Source organism: Amaranthus tricolor, chromosome 1 (genome assembly GCF_026212465.1).
Source record: "Amaranthus tricolor cultivar Red isolate AtriRed21 chromosome 1, ASM2621246v1, whole genome shotgun sequence".
Lineage (NCBI taxonomy): Eukaryota > Viridiplantae > Streptophyta > Magnoliopsida > Caryophyllales > Amaranthaceae > Amaranthus > Amaranthus tricolor.
In genome coordinates this window covers 11,800,515-11,822,733 of record NC_080047.1, presented here as the reverse complement: position 1 = coordinate 11,822,733, position 22,219 = coordinate 11,800,515, and the positions used below count along the sequence as shown (strand labels likewise).

Genomic DNA, 22,219 nt, shown 5'->3' with positions numbered 1-22,219 from the left:
TTAATTCATACTTTAATCATCATCATAAACCACAATTATCAAGACTCATCTTAATACACCCATTCATGACATACTTATGAGATTCCATCCCAAGAGTCACCACATGAATGCACACAGCAAATGTGCACTCAAGTCACACTATTCATAACACCCTCTTTTCGAGCAAAGAGAAAATTTGTTTTTTTAAGAAAAAAGTGAGTATTAGTAATAAATAAAGAGAGAAAATGAATTGTATGGATGAAATTAAAAAAAAAAGTTAAAATATATATATGATATTAAAAGAAAATAGTGGATCATCGTTCAAGAGTAGAATTAATGCAAAATGAGTGGAACATAGAAAATATCAATTAATGCAAAATGATTGGAAAACAGAGGGAGTAATTAATGAGCTGCACTATATTCATGGTCTTGCGTTTTGAGTTGAACATGCAATTATTATATCACTTTTACGTTAAATCTCAACTCGCTTAATATTGAGATATCTACCTATTCATGAAAATAAATTTATGAAGCATTTTATTGACAACACAAATAGCTAACTGATATTCAATATTCATTGCAAGCATTTTTCCTATATCTTCCATCCATTATTTAACAGTCTGAAGCATCTCTTAAAAATACACCTCAAAATAATATGATTTAAATTGAACTTAAAATTATTTTTTACAACCTACACCAAAAAAATTCAAATTGGTGAAAGTAGTTTTAGATCGGAAAATTTTCTAGCGGGTTCACCAATCACCAATAGTGGTGTTAGGTTTGATAGGGTTTTCTTAGCTTCAAGGATGATTAATGTTTTAGTTGTAAAGAATGAAATATAAATAAGGAGCAACAAGAACATAAATATTTTGAATCTAAAGCCACAATATTAATTGAGCGTTATAACAAAGTTAAAGACAATCATGATTTGGTTAAGCTAAGTTAAAGATCGTCTATGGAATTATCTAAACTTTGTTTTCTCATATATCAATTCGTAAAGTCAATTATTATATATACCATAAAAAATTTAAATGAGACAAGTGATTGAGAATTCTTCCAAGCCATTCTAAACAATTTTAATTTCATATTCAAGGTACATCAAATTTTAAGCACCGAAAATGCTTTTTCAGATCCACCCACAAACTAATAGAATTTGTGCATTTTATATGGATATTTAAAGATTCTCGATTACCTTCAATCATCTTCAATTTGCTTCAACATCAAAGAACACAATTGAAAACAGAGCAGATACAAGTAGTTAGTGAAATCAATTGATATCACATGAATTTGGATGAATTGGTAGTGACTTTAGTATTTCATACTTAAACCAAGGTTCATTTTTTACTCCTAGTAACACAATACATATTTTTTTAAACAATCGCCTCTTTTGAGAGATGGTTTCTCAAAGAGAAGACTCTCATGCACAACTTAATTGTAATATATTTATAAAAAAGGAAAATATCCTTAAACACGCATATCATGGTTTCTAATAATCGTTTAATTTGGTGTTTTAATCTATTAAATTTGGTATTTTAATCTATAGGAGTTAATGTTTTAACATGTTGAAGTTAGTATTTTAACCTGTTTAAGTTGGTGTTTTATGTTGCTTAAGTTGGTATCTTAACCTTTTCACGTTGGTATTTTAGCCTATTAAAGTTGGTATTTTTACCTGTTTAAGTTGGTGTTTTATGTTGCTTAAGTTGGTATCTTAACCTTTTTACGTTGGTATTTTAGCCTATTAAAGTTGGTATTTTAACTTGTTTAAGTTGGGTTTATACTGCTTAAGTTGGTATTTTAACCTGTTTAAGTTAATCTTTTAATTTGTTGAAGTTGGTATTTGAACCTATCGAAGTTGGTGTTGTAACCTATTTTAGTTGGCACTTTAATATAGTAAAGTCTGTATTTTATTGAAGTTGATATTATAATATTGTAAAGTTGGTGTTTTAATATGTTGTAGTTGATAATTTTATTTAAAACACAAACTCTATCATAATAAAATATAAACTGCATTATTCTAAAATACCAATCTAAGCAGCATAAAACACCAAGTTAAATAGGTTAAAATACCAACTTAAACAGGTTAAAATGCTAACTTTAACAGATTAAAATATTAATTTTAATAGGTTAAAAATACCAGTTTTAATAAGTTAAAAATACCAATTTTAAGGTTGAACGCCAACTTAAATAAGTTAACATACCAACTTAAGCAACATAAAAAGGCCAATTAAAATAGTTTGAAATAACAACTTCAACAGTTTAAAAAAACTAACTTTAATAGGATAAAATACCAACTTTATTAGGTAAACAACTTAACAAGTTAAACCACCAACTCCAAATAAGTTAAAATATTTATTTTAGTAGGCTAAAACACCAACTCAAATAGTTAAAAATACTAACTTTAACATGTTAAAACATGAACTTTAATAGGTCAAAACAAGTTTTAAGAAGCGAGTGTTTGTTTTGAAGTTAAAATTTTTTTCTAATAAAATATTGAGCCAATCCAAGGAGAGACGTCTCTTAAAAAGGCCGTCTCTTTGGAGAATTTGTGTTTTTTTAAAATATAATATGCATGGTTTGCTTGGCTGAGGCACATAAAACTCGATTTTAAATCGACCTAAAACATCTAAATTAAAAACAACCCGATAACCAGAATAAACACCATCGAATCAAGTTAAGCTGTGGCAAATAAGTGGGGAAGATGGGTTTTCTCATGCCAATAAAATGGAATTGATAAATTTAAATAAATTTTTCTCACTTGGAATTATTCAAGTTCACAAAAATACTCGCAAGTACTCCTAGTGGAGAAGTTTGACAGTAGAGTGACGAACTTATTCGATAATGGATTCAACAGATAACAATAGACGAACTCCTCCATAGTAGGTGAATTATTGCCGCCGCACCTTTTATTTAAAATTATTTTTTTAAATTTTAGTTGGTTTTTAGTCATTTCCTATTATTTTTATTATTTTTCAATAATTCATCACAATTATATAATTTATTTTTACTTTTTAACTTTCTTTTAATTTTATTCACATAATTAATTTATTTTTTATTTATTATTAAATATCTATATTTTTTCTTTATAACACCTTAGATTCGCTTTGATATTCTTCCGGACAGAAAAGTGTTCAAGCTCATACTTGAAGACTAAACTATTTTCCAAAAATATCTCAAGCTCATACCAAATAAACAATTCATATTAAGCACGTGCCAAATAGAGTAGAGACATGATTAGATAGGCTCAAATTTACTCACTAATCAAATGGAGGCATATAAACATCAAATCACATTGACAAAACATTTATTTCTTTCTATTTTTTAAAGAAGTTAATAATATTTGTCAATTTAAGATGTTTAATTTGTCATTTTCATAGAAAATAACACCTTTAATTATATTATTAATTTTTTAAAAAGAATAATCTTTTTCATTTTTTCACTTTAATATTTTAATAATGCTTATGATTCTTATTTATCTCCCACTAACTTTATAAAAATATTTTTTTTATTAGTTGTGGTCTTTATATTTTTTCACTAACTTTCTTTAAAATATATTTTTTATATTTATAATTCTCACTTTTCATCCATTAAATTTATTATTCAATACAACAATAAATTTACTATCTAAAAGATTTTATTTTTCTAAACTTTTCTGAACATTCTTTATAAAAACTTAATTAACAAAGACTCGTAAAAAAAATTTTGATTCAGAAATATTCCAAACAATTTTTTCTAGGCAAGGAGAGAGATTATTAATAAGATAATTAAAATTAAACCCCAATCAAAAAGTGAAATATCCGTCCACGGTCCACCCATCTCTAATCATGATTCTCCTATAAAAGCAAGCAAAAACAACCTTTGATAAGCCACTCTTACTGAAGTATTAAAAAAAATTACTCTTATCTTTCATATAAGAAAAAGACCCATCATCAAACTTTTAAGTTTCAACCATAGTTTTTATTTGAGGCTAGAAATCTTTGCTTACAAACAGTTTAAAGTGCGCCAAATTGAAGAATCTGGTCCCCAATTTCACATACTCTCCTTCATTTTTATTTTCTGTACTGTTTTTATAAGTCAGTGATCAAGCATTAATCATAAGATTTTGTTCAATTCCAAAAAATTATGGGTTTTTTCAGGTGGGTATATACTCTATTCACTCTTCAATGCTTATTTGTGAAACCCTTTTTATCCGAGTCATTTTCATCCTCAATTGAGCTTCAAGAGATCCCAAAATACTTCTTGAATCAAACCCTGAAAGCTGAAGTCTTTGATTGGATGGTGAATATTAGAAGGAAATTACATGAAAACCCTGAACTTGGATTTGAGGAATTTGAAACTAGTAAACTTATTAGAGAAGAATTGGATAAATTGGGCATTTCTTACAAATACCCACTTGCTGTTACTGGTGTTCTTGGTTTTATTGGAACTGGAAAACCTCCATTTGTTGCTTTGAGGGCTGATATGGATGCCCTCCCTATTCAGGTACTGTTAGATTGTTTTCTATACTCAAATCATGTATAAATTTTGATTTTTTTTATGTATTGTTGATATTAGTTATGAACAGTATCAAATGCTACAACTATCAAATTAAGGCACTCATTTGCTGGTAATGGGAAATTTTACTGAAAATGGTTAATGGGTAGTTAAATGAAGATTAGATCTTGTGATCTTGATCTTCCAAGTGTTTGATAACTAGGCAATAGGATGGTATTGTCCATAGCTGTGCAATTAAAAATTGTTTTGTTTCACTTGTTGTTTGATTGCCTGGGGAAACACTATCTAGCCTGTTTAAGTTTTGCAACATATATGAATTAATTTCAAGGAACCAACTCAACCAAGCCGATAGTTGAGGCCTAAGATATGTTATATACTCTAATTTGAAGTTGTGGGGCTTGAAGGAACTTAATGAATGTTGCAGGAAATGGTGGAGTGGGAGCACAAGAGTAGAGTACCTGGAAAAATGCATGCTTGTGGGCATGATGCTCATGTTGCTATGCTGCTCGGTGCTGCGAGGATCCTTCAAGAGAATCAACACAAGTTAGAGGTTTGTTTCTGTCTTCCATCTATGAAGAGTAATTTTATTCTTAGAGGCTTTATGGACATCGCTCCATATGTATCAAGCTGATTAAGAACATCAGTATGATTTACCAAGACTTGTAACTAGAAAGTATGTTGCTCTGAATTAGGAGCATACATTATAATTTATAAGTTATCTCTGAATTGACGTCTCATGTTGTGCTGGAGTATTGCAGGGGACATTGTAATAGTTTTCCATATGAAGCATAGATTAAAAATGCGGTAACTGTCGCGATTGTGGTAACGAAACGGTGATACGGTAACGGGAGTGATGCAGTTATCGTAACACCTAAATATCTGTCAAAACCATAAGATATCCCTTCATACGTTGTCTTTTTGAACACCTTTACAACGCGGTCAACGCAATGCGATGCGGCCTTGTTTTTATACGTTGATATGAAGTTGAGCATTTTGCAGCAAAACTTATTTACTGCATATGTTGTAATGGAGCTGTTACATACTGAACTAGTTAAATCGCTGCATAGAACGTTAAACACTTCCAACTTATTAATCCTAAAGTTAATACAATGTTGGGAATGGATGATTTGTTTCAGGCGTGAAGTTCTTCGAGTCCAAATTATAAGTTGATTGTCAATTATATAACTGCTTGAACTAAGAATGATTCAATATGCGTATAGAATAGACTATGTGTTTGGAATCATTTTTGGATATTTCCATAGATAAATAGTGAGAATGTTCTTATGAGAAGATGCTACAACTGTCTGGGATAGTTGCTTAGGATAAGCTCGTACAAACCTTGGACGACAATTGACTAATACTTTTAGGAATCTTAGTTAAGAAACTGTGACCTTTCAATTCAATGATGAAATTATAAGCTTCGGCATTAGAGTACTCGTCTTATGACTTTTCTAGGGCGGTTCTCTGAACTGAACTAATGTGATTAGTGTTTTGGGAGAATCAGCCCTAAGTTCAGTTTATGATGTGAAGGCTTATCTTTTCTCGCGTTTAACTAAATGACAGGGAACAGTTATTCTGGTGTTTCAACCAGGGGAAGAAGGATATGGAGGCGCCAAGAAAATGATCGAGGCTGGAGCACTAGAGAACGTCGAGGCCATATTTGCTTTGCATATTAATTCTGAATTACCTGTGGGGCAAGTTTCCTCGAGGCCTGGCCCACTCTTGGCTGGAACCGGATTCTTTCAGGCTGTAATCAATGGAAAAGGTGGCCATGCTGCTATTCCTCATCACTCAGTGGACCCGATATTGGCAGCTTCGAATGTGATTGTTAGCTTGCAACATATTGTTTCTCGTGAGGCTGATCCCCTTGATTCGCAAGTAAACTGTTTTCTTCTATTAACTTGCACTTTTTGTCAAATGTTTATCAATTGTTAGATTTGAACCATTCCGAAAAATACACTTCTCAACATAGAATAGATTTCTAAGAAGTCTGTTAAAATGTTATTCAATTCATGTTACAATCTAATTTTCCGACTGAATTAGACATTCCTTCGGGTAACATTCATTAAATTATAGAATTGACTTGTGAACTCTTGGCTCAATGGATAGAGCATTTGCATGTTGAGCAGAAGGTTTGGGGTTCGATCCCTACTGGGCGCAGGTATCACATAGGGGGTTTCTTGACTGTGCGCATCCTCTTTACTCACTCCTTGATTGAAACAGGTATGCTTGGTCCCCATCATTCAGGTAAAAAACCCCACCCGGACCCTACTTTGTGCGGGATAATGAGAGTGTCCTTTACCTTTACTTGTGAACTCATTTGCTTGATGGAAATGCGTATCTTTACTCTACTCACCGGCTTGTGTAAGAAATAGTGAAATTAATGAGCATAATTCTTTGGTGAATATTGGCGAGCCACATTTTGGCTCTTAGAATCTTGACCTTTATTCCTCAACTAAGAGCATCAGAATTTTTTGCTGTTTTTCTTTCTCTCTTTTAGTGAAGTTTGAATATCCTGTTGAGAGCGTCACACAATCAATTTTGAATATCGGGTCTTAAAAATACGATGTGCTAATGAAAGATACATGGTTTTCGGTTCTTCTGCTGTCGTATAATTCACTGTCAAATTGCATCATTTTTTGTTGAACAATTATTTACCAGAGTTTAATAGATAAGGCCCTGACTTGCAGGTTGTGACAGTAGGGAAATTTCAAGGGGGCGGTGCCTTCAATGTAATTCCAGATTCAGTCACTATTGGTGGTACATTCAGAGCTTTGTTAAAAGATAGTCTTTTACATCTTAAACAGAGAATCGGAGAGGTAAAACACACAATTCACCTTGTCTATAGCATTTGCATTTAGTCTTTTTTTTTTTTTTTGGCAGCGTTGTACTGTTTTTATCAATGTGAAAATTCTCAACATTTTTGGACTTAAACCACTTTGATTATCTATCTCAACCCACAAATGATTTAACACTTTATATCCCGAATGTCATCACGTTGATCTGACCAAGGCTCCCATCTAGGGTTTGGGGGTCGGTTGTATACAACCTTACCTTTGTGTGATAATAAAACGATTGTTTTTGATTGATCATTGATAGTAAATATTATTTCCAAGTTCACATAAATAAGAAGTGAAATGACTCTACAGGTCCTTAGACTATTGTCCATTATAATCTCAAACCAAAGAACTATTCTTTCCAATTCAGCACTAATGTCCTATTTCTATATTAGGTCAGTTCACTATTGATGTCCCATTTCTTATTTTAGTAATGGTTTTTACCCATTTTAGCCTTACTAAAGTCTCTCATTTTGTTTATTTTTGGTTTATCTTTGCCTAATTATATCTACTCAGTACTCTTCTAGTGGTCCTCATGTGGGATACTAGTAGTGAATTTGAGAGAGTATAATCTTTGGCGCATATGAGAATGGAGAAAACCAACAAATGATAGTGAGCTTTAATTAATAACGGTGCAATAGGAATTGGAATAACATGTGTGCTGATGTAGAGGGGGTATGATGGACCTACAAGGTCTAAAACAACAATAATGTTAACGCCTTAATCCCAACATATGGGATTTCAGGGTCAAATAATCTGATAATATTTTTGAAGTAGCACGACTATGTCCTTTGGCTCATTAAAGGACACGGTAGCATACATTGTACATCTAATTCTAGTGGTCCAGCTATAGTTGGGACGCAACACACATCCTTCTGACTTTCTCAATACACTTCTGTTCCTTTTGATCTCCGTACACATCCTCAACGTTTAGTTTATCCTTTGGATGAATACTACAGGTTATAACAAGCCAAGCAGCTGTGCAACGGTGCACAGCAACTGTTGATTTCTTTGATGAAGAAAACTTCTACCCACCAACGATAAACGATGAAAACTTGCACGCCTTCTTCAGCAGAGTTGCTATGGATATGCTTGGCTCCGATAATGTGAAAGAAGCCAAGCCTCTAACTGGATCTGAGGATTTTGCGTTTTATCAGGAAGTTATTCCGGGTTACTTCTTCTTTGTTGGTCTGAAAAATGAGTCGCGTGGTATAACAGGCTCAGAGCATAACCCCAAGTTTATGGTTAATGAAGATGTGCTTCCTTTTGGTGCGTCTCTTCATGCATCTCTCGCTGTGAGATACCTAATTGAAAACGAAGCAAAAACACCAATAGAAGATAGAATACATCATGATGAACTATAAGATGCTTTCTTTGTTTTTGCACCAGCTTGGTTTTGTGGCGCACTTTAAATGCAGTCCAATACAGGAACTGATTCTAATGTAAATTACGTGTCTAAATGAAGATTTTGTTCAGGATATCCCTTCCTAAAAACTACTCGGTTTCGTAGAATAAAGACAATGACGAGTCTTTTTTCATATAAATCGATATTACATAGAACTTTAGAAAGAAACAAAATATGTTTATCGTTACGTTTGCTTCAAATGTTAAAATTTATGCATAAAGCCATACATGTTTCTTCCAGATCAAAATTTTGTCTAGAAACCCCAATGAGTAGTTACTCAGTAACTAATTAGAGACTCTTTCTCAAAATCTTTTTCTATTCTAGGAGCACCATGTTAACACACTCAAAACCAGGGAAAATTATGAGGTTTTGATACATATTCTCTTTTTTTTCGAAAAGGGTTAACCTTTTTATCTACAGTCTTTTTATCTTTTCGCCATCATGAAACATGGTTAATCTAGCTTGTTAATGCAACACTTTCTAATCAACTTAAAACTAGTCTCCCATCCTTAGTAACCAAACACATCATATGGCAAACTCATTAGGGGCTCCAAGGCACTAGGTGCAAACTTTCGCGCAAAAAGTTGGCATAGGAAGACCAAGTGGCGATTGTAGACACACATTTTTCGTCCTACGATCCTGTCAAAAAACTCCTTTGAAATATCTTTCTTACCATATGTGGCTGGATGGGGTCCGCCCCTTGACCAGTCTGTATACGTAAGACTTCGGTTTGCTAGCAAATGCGGAACTTGGATGGTTAGCATTGTGGGGAAGTAGTGCTCATCCACATAACAAGCAGGCTTGCAAAATTCCTTGAACTTTGGATAGTAAATTTTGTCCTCTACAATCCGAATAGCAAGTTCACGGTTAATCTCAAACCATTGGGATCCTTTTCGCCATTGCTTGAGCGTGACCTCTGGCTCCATGCGTTTGTCATACCGTCCCCTCCCATAGGGACCACGATCATCGTAAGAGCCCAGGAAACTGTAGCGAGATTTTGTAATGTAGCGATACACAATAGTGAAATTGCGGATAGGAATGCATGCTTCCGACAGTAAAACAAAGTATTCATTTGATAAATCGAGCATTGCGTTTGCTAGAAGTCTTCTCTCCGCATCACACATAGTCATTTTCCCCCACTCCGTTACCTACAAAATGAAAAAGGTTAATTCACAATATTCTTAACAATGCCAAAATCTTAATCTTAAGCCCGAATAAAGGAGAATAACTGCAGTAGCCCATTAACAAAATGACATAAGTCAAATTAAATTCATGATATTCATAAAATAGAAACTCCATAGAACATCTTATGAAATTGTCTTTCATGTATACAATTGTAGTAACATAACTGTATTTTTTTAGTGTCCATTCGGGTACTGATATTGGATACTAGTCATGACCCAATGCCAGGTAGCACCCGTTTAGCTAGAGTTAGGAGTCAGACGAATGCAACTTTATCCTTGTAATAACACCCAATGGAAATGATGTCATCGCAACTTAAAACCACTTTACATTCTTTCACTTAGTGTGAAATAAACAGAACACCAGTGAAGCCACTACACAGACACTAAAACAAACAGAGCAAAGAAAACAACCAAATCCAGGATTTCGTACCTTGCTAGGAATCTGCCTGCCATAAAACACAGAAGATCGAGAATAATTAGCTCGATAACCAGGCATCGAATGAACATAAATCGAAAAAAGCCCTTCATTGCCTTTAAAAAACCTTTCCCATAGAGGTGACAAGGGCAATGGACCTCTAGTTAGAAACATAAATGCTAGCTTAGGAACCCTCTTGTAAGGATACTCTTTGATTCGAGGAGCAAATGTGGCCCTCCAAAAAAGCTCGGTATCATTCATGTTATGCATCAGATTAGAAGGAGGTCTTAGCCAACATTCAAGACTATTTGTGTTATCAGAACAAGGTTCTAACCATGATGATTCCTTTAATGTCATGTATTGCAACCCAAAATATCGAACCATGTTCATACTTATTATGCACAATCCAAGACCAAGAACCAAGAATATCAAGAAAAAGTATAGTATCCTAAATGACCAGGATTTTCCTGGGATTATTTTAGTATAGATGATGTTTTCCTTCCCATTTTCACCATTAGTTAACCTAAAACTTGCCTGCATATTGACTAAAATGAGCAAAATATACTGGGTATGATGAGCGGTAAGAATATCTGATCCATAAAAGTAGGATCACCTAGGAAGTGGTGATCCTTACCATAGGGAATGTAATCACACAAACTAACAACAACAAATCTAAAATAAATCCCAAAAAATGAGAAAATGGCGAAAAAAATTTCCAATCTATCTAATCTGATCTAATCTAAGTATTATCTATTCAAAATCCACGAAACAATAAGATAAGTGTAAAGAAGTATACAAGATGAATAAAGATATATATGGGCTAATCACATATGATCATAACATGTATGAATATGTATAAGAATAAGATTTAAGAGGGTAAGTAGGATGAGTAGAATAATAATACAATTAAATAATTTTGATGGGTATTTTATGGAAATGTGAAGAAGCTTTTAATGAGATTAGAATTATTCATGGGGGGTTTCAAATCTATTGGTTATTATGAATGAATTATGAAATGAAACTGATAAAATCAGAAGACAAAGGGATAAATGGTAGAGAAATAAAGATGAAGGATTGTAAAAAAGAGTAAAAGAAACGTCCGGAAGTTTGGGAATTGTTACGGTTAAAGATAGTGTTAGGCATAAAAGCTATGACAAGTGTAATGTTTAGATTGCTAAGTACAATTTTGTTGGGTCTTAAAATGTTGATTATTCAATACACAAATCCTCGTCAAACAACATTTTTTATTGGGCTGATTTATTATATATTTTTTAAAATATTTTAATTAGACATTTAAGATATTGAAAGTAGGCTCAACATTTTTTATTGGGCTGATTTATTATATATTTTTTAAAATATTTTAATTAGACATTTAAGATATTGAAAGTAGGTTTTAAGGATAGGGAAGTAAGCATTAAGAATAGGGAAGTAAGCATTAAGGATAATATAAGTACACATTAAGAATACGATAAATAAATATTAATTTTTAATAAACTAGACTTAAAATACATCTCTCAAAGAAATAATCTCTCAATAAACTAGCTTATTCGATTGTAGGATAACATGGGACTTTTAATCTGACTTTATTAGATTTGGCCCACTGCGTGGCTAACATTGATTTTTCTTTGCTTTTGAGTACCGGGATTTAATCAATTTTTTTAATGTACTGTTTGAAAATAAGTATTTTATTTTAAATTATAGATTTTAATTATGAAATTATAAATGAAAAATTTAAGAATGATAAGGTTTGAGTAGTCATTCTCAAATTCTCAACTTTAACTACTTAAAAATAATGGTGGGATTTGATCCTAAATTTGAAAAATTTTAATTTGCCAAATAAAAAATTTAAGCCAATTTCAAATTTGAAAATGAAATCATTGTTCCCAAATATAACATAAAAGAATTTAAATTTGATTGTTGCTATTAACTTTTTTAATTTTCCATTTTCTTCAACTTACTTTGTACTAAATAAAATTGATGACTGAGCTTTGCGCTCTAAAAGTATTTTCTTTAACTCCTTTCGTTTATTAAAGTTGGTTTTATTTGTCATTTTGGTTGTTTTATTTTTTGTTCTTATAAAAATCTTTTTATTTATATCACAAATTTTTAACATATTAACATAGTTTATTTTTATTTTAATATATTAATAATATTTATTGTCCGATTATATTTTCACTAACTTTCTTTTAATATTTATATATATTACTTTTAGTTCCCACATATTTTCATTAATGTCATTTAAATATTTTTAGAAATGAAGGAAATATTACACTACATTACATATAAAGAATAATGTTCAGTTAATGCAAGGGAATCAATTTGACTTTAGCATTTTTGGGGGGAATTTTGGCATCTCTGTCAAGTTGATGATTAAAGATGAATATATGTGCCGTGTATGCGACGTAATATACAAGCTAACCAACAATCACAATTACAATTTCTTTGTGGTTTAGTGTTCTCTCTATATATATCTGTGGACTGTGGTGCAACCAAACTTTACTTTTTGGTTCCAACGGATGAAAATTATGAAGTTAAATTATTTACGCTTTTTTTTTTTTTTTGCCCTTTTTAAATTTTTATATAGTGCTTTTTAATTATACAGTGTTTTTCATTATTTAATAAATTAATTTAACTTTGCTCTTTATCCTCTCTTTGAATGGGTACATGTATTTTATTTGTTATCTTTTTTCTTTGAACTTAACTTTATGCAGAAATACTAAATTGATGACTAATTTTAGTCGTAGTTTCATAGCCAATAGAGACTAAATAGTATAGAACACTACTTTGATCACTAATTAGAGACAAACCAGCCTTGAAAACATTTTAGACGCAATAGTGAATAATTATCGACCACTATGAGTGGTTACTGGTTAGTATATATCTTGATCAAATCTACTCTTTTGTTAGACTATCAATGACCAAAAATAAAAAATCTATATTAATTTAATTGGTATTAATTGGGTTATCTAATTTATATATAGGACGTGTTTTACAGTAAGACCACCTTATATAAAAGTAATAAACTAATAGTTTTTGTGTTTTGATCATTGTTCAAATATTTTTTGTAGTGCCTCTTGTAGTTTTAGGAAGGGGATCCTATTCCTTTCGATTCCAGTATAAAGATACATATTTCTTGGTGTTTGGTTGGAATTGTCCTAATATATTCAAAATCCATAGGTTATATATCTAACTTTTGCGGTCCGTTTAGTTGATGGTAATGAATTAATGGGAATGAAATGTTGTAATGGCAATAGTAATGAAAGAATGGATATGAGAATTGGTAATGAAGATTCTTTTGTTTGGTGTGCATGACAAAAGAATGGTAATGGAAGATAATATTTCATTGATTGCATTTGGTTGTTAGTAATAAAAAATGGTAATGACTCTTAGTTTCATTATTGTATATTTGTATCTAAAAGCATTATTGTATCTAAATTATTCTATCTAATGATTCTTTTTTAATAATAATATTTTTTTGGATAATTACATACATTACCTTTTTTTTTCTTCATTATTTTTTTTCTTCAGCTTGAAACAACATTACCTTATTTTATTACCACAGTAATACTTCATTACCATTACAGCCTAATACCAGGTTGTTTGATGGTAATAAAAATGGCCCTTTTTGGTAATTTCATTACCTTATTTTATTACCATCCATTACCATTGAAGGCATCCAAACAACCAAATTTTTTATTACTTAATTTTATTACCATTACCGCCCTCTAATACCATGTGTACCAAACGGGCCGTTGGTGGAATGGATACATGTTTGAATTTTTGACTTGTTTAATTATGAGTTGAGATTCCTACCATTTGCACCATGGATCATGGTACCATTGTAGATAACATTGGATGTTGATTTAGATAAAGAAAATTGACTTGACTTTTAAGAGCTTGTACAAGTCTTGGAGCAAATGAGGGTGAAACTTAAAATTAGCTTCTATATGAGTTTTAGCAAAAGTTGTCGTATTAGTTAAATTTTTGTCCCTTTGCATTTTAACGCTATGAGCTATTTATATCTCTTAAATAAATCTCATCATGCAAAGGTATGTGTATACATACAGATCAAATTTCAATACAATTTGAATTCAAGTTATATGTTATTTGTTACGTTCCAGTTCAATTACAATTTGAATAGGACTTCTTTCGATTATGAGCCTAGACAACATGTTGATGCTTGAACAAGTTAGAATCACATCAATTTCGATAAACTTAATTGGGGTAAATCATTATCTCGTTTAGTTTTATTTATTTCGGGCAGTTTTTAATTAAGTCGAATAAAACTTGGTTCGAACTGTGATCAAATCGAACTACTTCAGTTTACACTTGCACATCAATTTTCAAAATCGGCGTTAATTCGAATATAATTTGTCCCTTTTTAGACATCAATTATTCAACAAGGTAATTAGTTCAGGGTGACTTGAGTCAAGTTAATTAAACACAAAACACAAAATTTTTGTATGTGAATGTGATGTGTCTTTTTGGGTTTCGATTTGGATTTGTTTGGGGTAATATTCAAAACTTAAAAGCTCTATTAGAAATTATACAAGCATATCTTATTCTTTGGTCATTCCCAAATTGATTGAAGCAGCAACTATCAAGAGTCGATTGAGTTGCCCAAAAATGGCAGCCATAAGTACACCCACTACACACACTCTACGAACCAGAACTCCACGTTCATGGATTCTCTCATTCCGCCATTTCTCTCCTGCTTCGTTTTCTTTCTACTCTGCCGCTTCTCTTTCTTCTGCCCCTTCCACTTCTGAAGAAGAAGATTCTGGTTCTCACCACTCTTCAAATCTCTCACAATCTTCTAATGATCAAAATCCTAACAAAAGCAAAAACCTAAAACCATATTTCCCAAAAAGAGGGCAGACATTAGAGTTAGTGTGTGAGACTTTGGCGTTTAAAGGTAAAGGGCTTTGCAAGGTTCCTGAAACTGGGTTTGTTCTTTTGTGTGACCGTGCTCTTCCTGGTGAACGTTTCTTGGGTCGGGTTACCCGTAAAAAGGGTAGTTATGCTGAGGTATAGTATACTTTTTGTCGAAAAATTATGCCCTGCTTAATTTTCTTTACTTGCTGAAGTATTTTTTTGTTTCCTTGTGTGTGTTTTTGTTGTGCCCTAATGTATGTGGGAGAAATGTTGTTTGATAATTGGTTGGAAAAGTAATTACTTTGAGTTATTCATTCATTTATTTATTTGAAGTAATTGATGAGTAATAATTTGTATATGAAGGAAGGAAAGGATTAAAATTTATACTCTTTCAATCTGCTTCCTCACTATGCCATTGTGCATCTTCAAATGCACCTCTTTAATGGCCTCAATCACAACTTTCTCACCGGTTAGCAAGGTCACTTTCCCATGCTCACATACCATCACTCTTGTAAACAAGCTCTTTATCTCTACATATATGATATTGATGCTTGGAATCGAACACCTAATCACCATCATTATCACTTATCAGACTTGACCATTAGCACATGACCATCATCAAGATCATCACATTTGACCTTCAACCCTTGAGCTCACTCTTCTTTGCAACCCCTTTCTTCAAAGTTGTTGCTTTTCAAAAATGGAATTTACCTTTCTTCCTTTGAGCTTCTCATTATCACCAACCTCCATAGAGTGTTCTCTTGTATTAGATGAGTGAACTTCATTTGAAGCTTTAAGCTTAATAGAGAAATGAGACACTTGTGATAAACTCATTCAAGTGGTTTTTGATATTGCTGATTATCCTTGTGTAGTAATATGTATTTCTTCCGAGGTCAAACAGTTTGTTTGTGTACCTTATTGCCATTTTCCTAAGAAAAGGACATTTGATATGATTCAATTCTTTTCAAGTTCATTAGCTCCACTTTGTTTATATGTTTTCGTGGTTGAAATAATTCATCTTGTATTGACTTATTCAAGTTCTGTTGATTTGAATTGCTTTTCTAGGTGGCAAAGCTAAAAACTTTATCACCCCATCAGGATGCTGTGGATGCTCCTTGTGAATATGCTTCATATTGTGGAGGCTGTAAGACACAGCATCTGTCTTATGAGGCCCAACTGAAATATAAAGAGCAGCAAGTTTTGGAATTAATGATACATGTTGGGAAATTTTCTGATAAGCAGCCTGAGTTTATGAGCATCATGAAGCCCATTGTTCCATGTGCAAATCAGTTTCATTACAGAAACAAGGTTCGAAAAATCAAACTCTTAAATACAATGACACAAAAACAATGAGAACGAAAACAATAAATGCAAGCACTTCTCAGAAATTATTATTGAAAGGTCTATACTGATTTTTGAACCAAGTCCCCCCTTGGAAAAAGTAAGAGACAAATAAAACAGTAGAAGGATAATGAAGCAGTCATGCTGTGGAGCACATTTCTTTTTTATCCCTTTTATTTTCTTTTATAATGTGGCCTCTGGTTAGGTTCGAAGCAACTTATTGATATGTGAGAAATAATGGTTGACGTAGGAGTACTTCTATGGTTAGTGATGAGGCATGATATGTTGTTCATAGCTAATTATCAAACAGCTAATGGCTATTTTTGTTCTTTAACAGATGGAGTTCTCATTTAGTAATCGGAGATGGATACCACGTGAACTTTGGGAAGGGGAGCAAGCTATTGGGAATGACTATGCCCTAGGACTTCATGCTCCTGGCTTTTTCGATAAGGTTCTCAATGTCAACAAGTGCTTTTTGCAAAGTGAACATGCCAATGAGGTACTTTTAATGTTCAATTATTTGCTCTTGTGTTTGGTGGTTAGATCAGAGATTAGGTTATTTCGTTCTCTGGTTTTCTTGTAAAGAAAAATCTTAAATTCTATATGGAATATTATTTTACATTTTTTATGTCTCTGTTAAAGCAAACACATGCGCTGTTTATATCCTTCTCATATCTAATTGTACTACCGTTGAAGTTTGTTTGTCATTCGTCTTATTGTAAGGATCATGTTAAAATTTTGTTTATCATCTATTTCAGATTTAATTTGAATTTCTGATAATAGGTTCTCTTGGCAGTTCAAGATTGTTGGAGAGATCAGAGCCTAGGCCTTTCTCCTTATGATGTTCACTCACATGCTGGTTTTCTCAAGCATCTCGTGATTAGAACTGGCAGGTAACATGAATGGATGCCTTGATTTTCATGACTGTATTCTGACTTGGGTTCAAGCTATTAGTGTATATTGCATACATGAAATTATCAATATCAACTTTTGTAGTTTGCAGGTTTTAAAAATGATGTAGGCCTTCAAGTCCTCATTGTAGAGTTTTCTTAATGTGGGTATAAAAATTGCAAAGCTCGTGCTAATTTTTGATGTTATCAAACCTTAGATTGAGCATTTCCAATTGTCTAAGGATAAGATTTTTATCTTGAAAGTTGCTTCCAGATTTTTTAAATGTATAGGCAGCCTACTAGTGTGAAATGAGAGTCAAATATATGTCGTGCTAATGAACGATTAGTGGTCTTGAATTTGGAAGTAGGAATTAGGATGTGAATTTTCTTTTAACATGTGACTTCTATGTTACTTCAAAAAAATTGTGACTTCTATGTTATAGTTTTGTGATGTCATCTTTTCTCCAATACTCGTTGTCATTGGAGGTTGCTATATAAGTAATTGCTAAAACCTTAACTAGGATAATATTGCAGGGATGTCCAAAGTGGAAAGCCTGAAATTATGGTCAACTTTGTGACTTCAACATACAAGCCAGAGCTATTACAACCTCTAGTGGAGAAAGTTTCAGCCATCACTGAAGTGGTTAGTGCCAGTGATATATAAATAGTTCTTGTTTAGACAACATCATCATGTTCTGAAAGTAGTAGCTATACCATCTTTTTGTCCCCATGCTCCTTGGCGAATGTCACTGATAAAATTTGGAGGCTTAATAGAGTTTCGTGACCTTGGGCTGAGATGTTAGGAAGAACCATTATGTGAAGTGGGTTTTGCTATGTAATCTGAAGACTGAAAGTGGTTTAGGTTTTCCTAAAATATTTTAATAAATATTTCTTTGGTGGGTAAGTGACTTTGGGGTTGAATAGTACAAATGAGATGATCAACGCTGTAGGATGGTTTAGCTTACTCGCCTGCCTTTTGTTTGTTGTGTTATATTAACAAGCATGTTATCTTTGGAGGCAGTTGCTTACTTTGCTATTTATCTTGAAGATTCATGCATTGTCTTTGAGTTTTGGAGGGGAAAAAGAGAAGTCATTTTGGCTCAAGGCGATGATGACAATCACGTGAAGTTTGTGATTGGAGAAAAACAAGTATTTTCAGGAATCTGTTTCATAGGAGTAGTTGTACAAGTAGCCGTTTTAATGTCCTTATGGGCCTAGGAAGCGGGGGCTCTTAGGAGTCATTTGATTAGGGAAATTCAAAGGAATTTGGTTAACAAGTGATTTTGTTTTCAGTTTCAGGGAAACTTCAAGTAGCAGAACTGATGGTAAAAAATATGGTCAAAACTGAGATAGGGACAAAATTTCTTGTAAACATAAGTCTATCACTGCTTCAAGACCATAGTAATATCTTTGTGGAGGGAAAGAGAGGAGGGAATTAAGGTTTATTTAGTGTTATCCTGATACTGTGATTAGGCTTCTGTTGATTTTCCTTCTAATCATTGATTGATGAACTGTGAGATATGCCGAGGCATATTATGGAAAGAAGAAATGGTGATCTACCTGCTGGAAAACATTTCTTGCTTATTTATTTGTCTCTATGTGGGGATGTGAATTGAATGATTTGGGTCGATAGACTGTTGTGTAAAGCATTACAGCCTTGGTCTCTATTCAATGAAATACAGGACATTTATGTATGAGGCCGTATGCCGCTCCACATGGATGTTGCATGCAGTCATTTGGATGGCATTGCACCTGTTGCGCCCTTTCTTGGTTGTTTGACGTCCAATTCATTTGATAAGATTTTGAGTAGCTTTATTGCTAAGAGATCTTATGGCTAAGGGACTTGGTGTTTGGTGAGGATGACTGCGAATTTTGGGGAATACAAATACGAGCTAATAAAGCGTAGGATTATGTTTGACCTAAATACGTCTTCTGTATTTCCTCGCCTTTGCTCCCCTTTATGTTTATTGCAGTTTTATCAATTCTTTGGAAGAGAAGTTCCAAGCTTTTTACTGTTTTTCTTTGCACTTTTTGACTTGCAGTTAGTTATAGTGCATTTAATTTCTCCTTGATCACTAGGCGAGCATTGTAAATAACATAAATACCTCAAGTGGAAGCACTTCAATTGGGGAGGCAGAATATGTTTTATATGGGAAAGCTAATATCGTAGAAGTATTAAGAGGACTGACGTTTCAGATATCAGCCAACTCATTCTTTCAGACAAATACACAGCAGGTATGTGTACCTTATCATGCAAATTTCGTGCGACCCGAGTCAAATGTCCTGCTGACTGCTCTCTTAACAAGTAATATGCGTCTTGGCTCATATTCGAATTCCCTTAACTGTATAGGCGGAGGTTCTCTATAAACTAATTGAAGATGTCATAAACCTCAGAGGAGATGGCTCAGAGATAGTGTTGGATCTCTTTTGTGGAACAGGCACCATTGGTCTCACGCTTGCTAGAAGGTTGGCAACTGAGCATCAACTCTATTGTACTTGGTGATATGAAATGCATTGCACTTTAATGTATTTGACCTTAGAATTTGAATTCTTTACGGCCTGTTTGGTAGGTGTTAATAAACGGTGGTAATGGGAATGAAAACTAGTGTAATTTTGGTTGAAAAATCTCTTGACTACCTTAATGGTCATGCTTGTCCAACTTCAATCATCTTATTTTCTTCATAAAATTCATTCCAATGCATTACCATTGGGAGAGGTGGTATTAGGCGGTAATGGAAATTGGTAAACAAAAAACTCTTTTGTTATCAAAGTTTTATCACCATGGGAATGGCATGGAAATTTTGATGAACTTTTATACTTATAAATTATTCCCATTACCACTATTTTATACCACTAACCAAACGGACCGTTAATATATTTCTCATTGCTTATATTATGCTATTTTTTCAGAGTTAAGCATGTATATGGTTATGAAGTAGTTGCTCAAGCCATCATTGACGCTCATCAAAATGCTGAACTGAATGGCATCTGTAACGCTACATTTGTCCAGGGTGACCTAAATAAAATTGATGAGAACTTTGGAAAGAATTTCCCGAGGCCTGATGTAGTGATTTCAGGTAAAGTATCTGGTGTCGTAGTCTTAAGCTTCCCTGAAAACTATAATGATTATCTCTATGGTGTTGTCTTCCTAAATATAAATATGTCCTCCCTGATTTTAAAAGTGGGAATTATCTGCATGCTATGTCGGATACTGCTAAGTGGTACGTGTCAAAGTGCTAGATACGTCTAAATATTCAGTTTTATGCCTATAATGAAGTGTCTAAGTGTCGTACCAATGTCTGAGCATCAAGGATCAGACACAGGTACATGAAGCAAAATGAAAAGTCCGAGTAACATACTGCATCTGTATTCCATGCTGTCTGTCGCACTTTCATTTGTATGATGCTTAGTAGACTATCCGTAGTTGTTGACCACCGTCATCTATCTTGTGCATCATATTTGACATTTTTACCAAAACGAATTGTTGGCTAAATTACCTTTCCATTTGTATTTCTTTCCATAATTCAAATTTTTAGCCAATCATAACATCTAATACTTAAAAACATGATGGCAAACTTCCTCCTTGGCTAAAGCAGGAAAAATAGTTTGAGCGTAAATTTGTTAGATGTTTCAGTTTTTTACTTTGTAAAGTTTGTGGATGTTTCAGATCCAAACCGTCCGGGAATGCACATGAAGCTGATCAAGTTTCTATTAAAGTTGAAGGCCCCTCAAATTGTCTATGTTTCTTGCAATCCCGCCACATGCGCTCGTGACCTTGATTACTTGTGTCATGGCTCAGTACGGATATTTTTCTTTCGCTGGTTTCTATTTCGATGTTAGTTTCTTGTTTAATGAATCAGCTAAATGGGTATCTTTTCAGGCTGAATATAAAATAGAAGGATGCTATAGGTTACGGAGTGTCCAACCAGTAGACATGTTCCCTCACACTCCACACATTGAATGTGTCTGCTTGCTAGAGCTCAATGAATAAGAATAACTGCTAGTATTGATCTGCATCAATCAGCTTAAAGGTTATAGCATCTTTTCAGAAGTCGAATTTCCTTCAGATAATATTAATTCTCATTTTCTTTTATTTTGACGCTTGTGATCTTGTTGTACATTAATATTATAGGAAAATCATCCTGTTCTTCATTTTAATCCGTGATGATACGCAACACAATCTGTTGAAATCTGTAACTAATCGTCATCCTGAAGGTGGTGTGTGTATAGCTACTGGTAGAAGTTAGAACAGCAGAAGCAGGCTTCTTGAGTTGGAGAAATGTTGCTATGAGCATTGGCATGCCGTACTCTTTCACATAAATTTTGGCTACTATTTACTACTTTCTGTTCATCAGGATTTTGAATATTATTTTTGATGTTGAAAATAATTTATATTTTCACCTTTACAATTTTATAAATTGTACATCTTTTTATTTGTTTATTATTTTTAACAAGGTAAGCTGAGAGAATGGAAGAGATGATTGAGAATCGAACCAAGATCTTACCTAGAGAAAGTAGTAATTGCTCTAACTGAGACAAGACTTGTGATAAGTCGTACTTATACATATATGTCATTATTTGCATTTCAGATTTTTCTTTGATGCAAATTTCAGATTAATTGTGTTCTTTCCTCTGCTAAATTTCCTACCTAATTTCTTATGCTTATCTCTAGTTTAGTTTTTGTAGTAAAGTTTTACTTAGTGGCGAACCTAAGAACTTTAAACTTACCCATCACTTATAAATTAAGATTTTTTTTTGATTTAATTTATAAATAAAAATTGGGAAATTCTACATGGTAGCAT

General features: G+C 33.0%; 3 protein-coding genes across 3 annotated transcripts; 2 read left to right on the top strand and 1 right to left on the bottom strand.

The window, feature by feature from the left end:
- The first annotated feature begins 3,839 nt into the window (after nt 1–3,839).
- On the top strand, nt 3,840–8,801 carry LOC130800412 (IAA-amino acid hydrolase ILR1-like 4). Its single transcript, XM_057663928.1, has 5 exons — nt 3,840–4,458; nt 4,895–5,020; nt 6,034–6,348; nt 7,161–7,289; nt 8,267–8,801. Exons 1-5 carry the CDS (start codon nt 4,099–4,101, stop codon nt 8,669–8,671), a joined length of 1,335 nt encoding a protein of 444 aa, XP_057519911.1. The 5' UTR covers nt 3,840–4,098; the 3' UTR covers nt 8,672–8,801.
- On the bottom strand, nt 8,750–11,398 carry LOC130800420 (glycosyltransferase BC10-like). Its single transcript, XM_057663941.1, has 2 exons — nt 10,327–11,398; nt 8,750–9,860 (listed from the first exon to the last, which is right to left on the bottom strand). The coding sequence occupies exons 1-2, from the start codon at nt 10,849–10,851 to the stop codon at nt 9,222–9,224; spliced, it is 1,164 nt and encodes a 387-aa protein (XP_057519924.1). The 5' UTR covers nt 10,852–11,398; the 3' UTR covers nt 8,750–9,221.
- A 3,413-nt stretch (nt 11,399–14,811) lies between these two features.
- LOC130800405 (uncharacterized) lies at nt 14,812–21,910 on the top strand. Its single transcript, XM_057663917.1, has 11 exons — nt 14,812–15,339; nt 16,252–16,494; nt 16,865–17,026; nt 17,311–17,420; nt 17,952–18,060; nt 19,497–19,652; nt 19,768–19,883; nt 20,328–20,494; nt 21,085–21,215; nt 21,298–21,448; nt 21,550–21,910. Exons 1-10 carry the CDS (start codon nt 14,938–14,940, stop codon nt 21,406–21,408), a joined length of 1,707 nt encoding a protein of 568 aa, XP_057519900.1. The 5' UTR covers nt 14,812–14,937; the 3' UTR covers nt 21,409–21,448; nt 21,550–21,910.
- The last annotated feature ends 309 nt before the right edge of the window (nt 21,911–22,219 follow it).

What these genes read in the sequence shown, in the direction of transcription:
- LOC130800412 (XM_057663928.1), top strand. Translation starts at nt 4,099, where the DNA reads ATGGGTTTTTTCAGGTGGGTATATACTCTATTCACTCTTCAATGCTTA. An exon ending in CTGATCCCCTTGATTCGCAA is followed by an intron (nt 6,349 to 7,160) that starts GTAAACTGTTTT and finishes CCTGACTTGCAG; the next exon opens with GTTGTGACAGTAGGGAAATT. An exon ending in TTAAACAGAGAATCGGAGAG is followed by an intron (nt 7,290 to 8,266) that starts GTAAAACACACA and finishes TGAATACTACAG; the next exon opens with GTTATAACAAGCCAAGCAGC.
- LOC130800420 (XM_057663941.1), bottom strand. Translation starts at nt 10,851, where the DNA reads ATGCAGGCAAGTTTTAGGTTAACTAATGGTGAAAATGGGAAGGAAAAC. An exon ending in GCAGGCAGATTCCTAGCAAG is followed by an intron (nt 9,861 to 10,326) that starts GTACGAAATCCT and finishes TTCATTTTGTAG; the next exon opens with GTAACGGAGTGGGGGAAAAT.
- LOC130800405 (XM_057663917.1), top strand. Translation starts at nt 14,938, where the DNA reads ATGGCAGCCATAAGTACACCCACTACACACACTCTACGAACCAGAACT. An exon ending in AAAAGGGTAGTTATGCTGAG is followed by an intron (nt 15,340 to 16,251) that starts GTATAGTATACT and finishes TTGCTTTTCTAG; the next exon opens with GTGGCAAAGCTAAAAACTTT. An exon ending in AGTTTCATTACAGAAACAAG is followed by an intron (nt 16,495 to 16,864) that starts GTTCGAAAAATC and finishes GTTCTTTAACAG; the next exon opens with ATGGAGTTCTCATTTAGTAA.